A 6,000-nucleotide genomic window follows, 5' to 3' on the forward strand; every position below is an offset into this window, starting at 1 on the left:
TACTGCTGCAATTCAAAATGAAAACACTGACTTTTCAATTGCAGAATGACTGGCATTTGGGAATTAAAATGTAGCATGGTTCATACCAAACATGGACAGCTATTGCTGTGGCCTTAGAGTAGCTTTTTTCAGGTAAAAAACAAATACTAATCCCACTTATGTCTTCAGTGAACTTCTATCTTTCTTTATCTCACTTCAGTCTGTAACAATTTTTTTTTTTCTTCAGCACTACATCTTCTAATGCTCCTATTAACAGCCATTAAAGGAACCTTAAAGTTCCCAACCTAAGCCTGTTGAGTTCCTAGAAAGCTCATTTTTTTTATTAGGCTTTTCACTGCCTGAAATGTGGATTAGAAAAATCATGCAAAGAGGCTTGGGACTAACAAATCTGCTGATTAGTTAAACTGGAAAGTGTAGAAGCAAAACTGAAGTCGGGCAGCGAAAGAGCTGAAAAATGTGAAGTTTAACAAAACAACCCCTGATTTTGGGATCCAAATTCATGTTGATTTTTGTAAAAGGAAAAAAATATACATATACTTTTTTCTTCTTTCTCCTCTTTTAAACCAATGCATCAGCATGCTTTGGGCAGAGAACTATTCAAACTCAAGGAACAGTGGGAAGATATCTCTAATACTTCAACTATTCCAAGATTCAGAAGCATGTCCCACAGTCCCCCCACAGAGTTAGTGTTTTATTTAAACTGCTGCCAAAACATAAATATGCAGACCAGCTCCAATGAAAGGATTAAAATGAAAAAGAAGGTGTACAACCAGCAGGCAAAGTATCCAAAATTAAGTTTAAATGCACATTTTTTCCCCTTTGGGGAAACACAGCTGGCCTCATCAATGAAAACACTGAAGTTAGAAGCTCTCCGATACAAACTTGAGAAGATGCTCATACTACTTTTTTTTTTTTTTTAAAGCATGCCCTTGAACACAGAACATATTTCCCTGAAAGTCAACAAACTTGGTACTGACATCGGTCAGGGTAAGACCTGTTAAAATGTAAGGTTTGTTGTATGGCAGTTGAGGATTTGCATTTGGACTGCTACTTCCAAGGCAATAGGTAACCAGGGATATCAAGGGTACTGCAAACTAACCTTGAGAAGTGCAACATTTTTTAATCAAATGCCTTAACCCTTTGAATCTGAATTACTTCTGGAAGTGCCTAGAACTTAGGAAGGCATGGAGTAAAAACTCCATAAGGATAAACGATGCCATTAAACTTACTTCTAATATACTTTTAAATAGTATAGATATTTCTTCACTGTATTTATATACACATGCACTCTGTTTACAGAAATCACACTAATTAAAAAAACTAAACTAAAAGTTTAATCTTTAACTTACCATATCTCCCTGATCTATGCCAGAGGATGACGTCTCAGAATTGGTGATTTAGGGCACATATGACCCCAAAAAAATATATATACTTTGCCCAACGTCACTGTGTAAGCATACTGGATGGATGACATTCCAGAATCAGTCATGTAGGGCATATGTGACAAGAAAAAAAAATAAAATCCCAAAACTCTTTTCCAAATGCTGCTGGAGGTATGTCATTGACCTAGCCAGATATTTTTAGAACACAAGTCAGCTAAACTTCAAAGTCTGCTTTCCTGGGATATGAGGATGAATTGAGCACAGAGAGACTTTTCATCCTCTTTCAAGCTCATTAATCTTGTTACTGAATATAGCACTTCTTAAAAAATAATATTTCAATGCTAAATTCAAAGATAAATCATCCATTAAAGAGATATGCAAACACACACTGAGACATCAGGATTATTTTAGTATCTAAAGTAGAAAACATTGCTATGTTTCCATGCAGTACACTGTCTACTAAATAAAATGTGAACAGTCTGCCAGGTACACAGCGCAGCTAGAAATTGCACCCTCTGTAATTCTGCACTGGTTTTATGCCTAAGTTGTAATTTTTTTAAATGAAAAAACCAACCAATGTGAAAAATGACTTTTTCATGTTCATCCACGCATCCTACAGTGAGTGATACAATAACTGCTTATTAGAAGACAAAACATTTTCTGTCTACCATTGCTACATCTTTTCTGCCCCTGTTGTGAAAGGGTAACGATTATGACCTTTATTTTTCAGACCTGCAGCTCAATTTTTTTCTGGTCTTTCTCAGAGGCTGAAATCTTTCCCATAGCACAGACCTCATGGAAATCCATCTCTATAAAAAAGAAGGGACAGGTCCTCTGTGCACTTAACATAGAGGCAGACACACATGGCTTTCACGTACCACAGTGACCTGAAGGGTCTAAACTCCACCTGTGCACCTTTCTCTCTTGCTCTCTGGGCACTTCTCGGCATTTTTGAAGGCTCAGGGCCAGCCATGGGGAACTGCCAGCCACATGGACCAGAGGGAGATTTAGGCTGTTGCCATCCAACAGGCCGAGCACGGTGATGCTGACATACAGTGACAAACCAGAGATTATCTGCCGTGTTGCAGCCAAGCCACCAAGTGGGAGGCATAGAGAGCCTGGCAGCATGGCAACAAGGGACTCGTATAAAACCAGTCCCTGCTACACGTGGGATTCGTATCCAGCAAAACAGTCTTTCATATGCAGAGCTCCGTTCTGCGCAGAGGAGCGAGTGAACTTTTCCCCCTCAGCAAAAGCCCTCTCTCATTCTAATGAGGAAGGTAACCAACCTACCTGGCAAAAGAACTCTCTGAAAATGTTGAAAGTGTTATTATTTTGTTTCTGAGGGTGTAAGCACTGCAGGTCAGAATTGAAACTCATGTCATTTGAGGGGACAGTGGTGGCACAACGCTTCCATACAGCCATCTGGGTATTTCCTACTTCAGGACAGCAAAAAGCCCCGATGCTTGGCCAGCACATTGCAGTGGGATAAGAGAGGTGGGGGAGACTTTTTTAAATGACTGATAGCATAATCTTGTAGGGACAATTAAGCAGGATCCTGGGGGCGGGGTGGAGGGGAAGGTGATTTTCAGGTGAGGAAAGCTGCCTTCCAGCACAGTTCTGCAAGGAAACCCAGTGTTTCCTCCCAGCCCAGCACTGCTCGGCGCTGCTGGAGCCATTTGCAGGGACAGCACCTACGCCTGCATGCCCGCACACACAGCCCAGCCACACCACCAGCCCTGGAGCACGCCGTCCCCGCCTACTGCTGCGGGCTCAAGGTGCAAACCACCAGGCATGCTGGTGCCCACCATCAGCACCCAGGAGACCGGGGCCCTGGGATGAACACAGCCTGTAACCAGACACACTGAAGCATCCTCAGGCCCGTAAGAGCACGGGGAGAATTTTCTCCAGGGACAACATTGTCTTTGTATCACCTTGGCTGAATGGAAGGACAAGTTTTGGAAAGCTTAGGAAGGAAAACTGCAGTCTGTCAAGTCTTCGTTGTTTGGTGACCATCAGCCTGACACTGTACGTACGCCATGCTGTCGCAAACAAGCTGGAACAGTAAACGTTTGCTATTCTTGGTTCCTTTCGTGTTACCCTATTCATCAATCATGGCACAGCATACCGCAAAAAAAAAAGCTATCGCTATTCATGCACCTTCTCCTAAATTAATAGCTTATAATTATAGGCCTTTATTGTTTTGACTGTTTTAGTGTTAAGCAACAGACCTCTTTTTTTGCATCAACACCTGTTTTCTGTTAAAAAAGGAAAAAAATGGCATGGTTAGATATAGGGGTTTAATCTATAAAATGATGTATTTCTTACTCAACTTCAAAACCAAACAGTCGTAAAAAATGACACATAGCACCAGCCACTCTGCAAACAGAAGAAAGCAAATAAATCTCAATCTTCTGTTGATTTTTACCAGCCCGTCTCTGCTGCCCTGGTTTCTTAGGGCAGAGCTCTACCTCCTAGTAGTTTGGCGGAGAGTTTTTCTGGTCAGCACAAATTTCCAGACCTAACTTCCTCGTTGCTGGAAAGAACGCAGGAAGGCAGCAGGTGCACGCAGGCTTGAGAGACGGTAAGAGGTGGCGGCAGGGGAGCAACGTTTTCTGCCTGTTGCAGGGGTCCAGCTTAACTAGGAGCCTATAAACAAACCAGACAACACCACAGGCAAAAACGCACGACGCCGTTCAGCACTTCATACAAACTGGCTCACCCGTCAGACCGCTTTTTGCACGCGTGCCCGTGCATTTCAGGTGTGCTTTTGCAATTCCACCGGGCACCGGTACCGGGCTGGGAGAGGCTTCCGCGCCTCCTTTCGACACCTCAACAGCCACAAAAGCAGCAGTGCCTTAAACGTCACGATTCCTTGCAAGACGCACTGCATCCGCGAGCAGTCCCCCAGCAGCGAACGGGAGGGGTGCAAGCACCGCCACGACCGCAGCCTTTCAAACTTTGCCGCAGTTGGCTCCAGCACCGTGCCTGGCCGCATCCAGCGGCCGCCCCTTGCAAGAGCGCGAAGCGCGCCAGGCGTTCCCGGGGAAAACAAGGGGCTGTCACCGCGACGGCACCGGCAAGGCTGCGCCGCCCGGCCCGCTCCCCCCCTCGCCGTGCTCCGCCGTGCCCCGTCCCCTCGCCGAAACACGCTCCTACCCCAAGGCTGTCCGCGGGGGCGGCCTCTCCGCTGCCTCCGATGCCAGGCGGGACAGCGACGGCGACCCGGCTGTGACAGACGAGCCTCCCCGCGCCGGGAGAGCCCCGTTTCGGGACACACGCAAGAGCCGCCCCGCCGCGCCTCGCCGCCTCACCTGGTCCAGTGGGATGCCCAGCAGCCCGCTCAGCGGGTGCAGCAAGGTGGAGCCGGTGGTGCGGTGCGGGGCGCCGGGCGGCTCGGCCATGCTGCATCCCCCCGCCCCGCCCCGCTCCGCCGCCGCCGCCGCGCGCCGGCCACACGCCCCCCGGCCCGCGCGCACCTGCGCGCCCCGCCGCCGCTGCCGCCACCCGCCCGCTCCGCGTGCCGCGTGCACCGCCCGCCACCGCCCCGCGCTGCGCCGGCCGCCGGGCCGCAGGGGGCGCTCGGCGGGGCGGGGCCGCCGCCAACGGCCGTGGGCGGGACGGGCGGCGGGCGCCGTCGCCATCCCCGGGTCCTCACCTGCCGCCTCCCGTCGCCTCCGGCAGAAGGGGCGGGGGGCCGGCGTCCAAGCTCGCGCTGGGGGGGTGGTCCGTTATAACGGCCGGATTCGAATTCGAAAGGCAACTGCTCCGTCCTGAGGGAATCCCCTCTCCCCCTCCCATCACCCCCCCGCGGCGTCGTGTTTGTAACGGGAAGTGAAAACCACCGCGCGCGTCCCCTCCCGGGGTCCCGCGGGGCGGGAGCGGGGCAGAGCGGCGGTGCAAGCCCCTCGGCTGCAGCGCTGGGCAGCGGTCGGCGGGGAGCGGGCAGGGCGCTCGCCCACGGGTGGCTTGGCCAGGCGCGCTGTGCAGGCGGTGGCAGCGAGCGGGCCCGGTGCGGGCGCACGCCACCCCCTCGCAGTGGCACCGGGCCTACCGGGCGAGCTCCAGTCAGCCACGTCCGCGCCAGCGGCTAAAACGGGTTTCCTTCACCCAGCTTCTTGCCGGAGGCATTGACTTCCCTGACACCGGCAGGGCCAAGCTGTCCCAAGCAGCGGCGAGCTGGAGTTTCACAACCGAAACAGCTGTAAGAAGGTTAATTTTTTTTTTTTTAACACGGATATTAATTTTTTTTAGTCATTGCTCCTACGAGTACTTCTGTTTTTAATGGAGAATTACCAAGCATTCAGCCTGTGGTTCACGTTGCTGGCAACAAAGATGCACGTGATTTGGGGAAACAGTGGCTTTTCTTTGATAGGGGGGAAAAAAGAAAAAGGAGCAGGAGTTTTACATGATATATTTACCTTGTAAGTGAAATATGCCCATTAAAAAGGTACTTCTGCCAAGATCATCTATCTGCAGAAGGAGTGTTCTTAGCTTTCCCCAGACAATGTAGTATTGTGTTGCAAGGAGAACTCGGGCAACGTTGCAAAGGTTTCTGTTCAGCTCACGCTGCTGACGTGCTTGGAACCTGAAATACCCCAAAGGTTCTTTGCAGACT

At 49.8% G+C, this 6,000-nt stretch overlaps 1 protein-coding gene across 1 annotated transcript in view; it reads right to left on the reverse strand.

Annotated features, from left to right (window-relative positions):
- Positions 1–4,786, reverse strand: part of MBOAT1 (membrane bound glycerophospholipid O-acyltransferase 1) — a gene marked incomplete at both ends in the record, with an annotated part of 56,169 nt that extends 51,383 nt beyond the window's left edge. The window contains one exon of the mRNA XM_082014682.1: positions 4,697–4,786. Within this exon, the coding sequence (XP_081870808.1) occupies positions 4,697–4,786 (90 nt within the window). The remainder of the gene's footprint in view (positions 1–4,696) is intronic.
- Positions 4,787–6,000: the final 1,214 nt, after the last annotated feature.

Source organism: Phaethon aethereus (assembly GCF_964289735.1).
Source record: "Phaethon aethereus genome assembly, chromosome: 2".
Lineage (NCBI taxonomy): Eukaryota > Metazoa > Chordata > Aves > Phaethontiformes > Phaethontidae > Phaethon > Phaethon aethereus.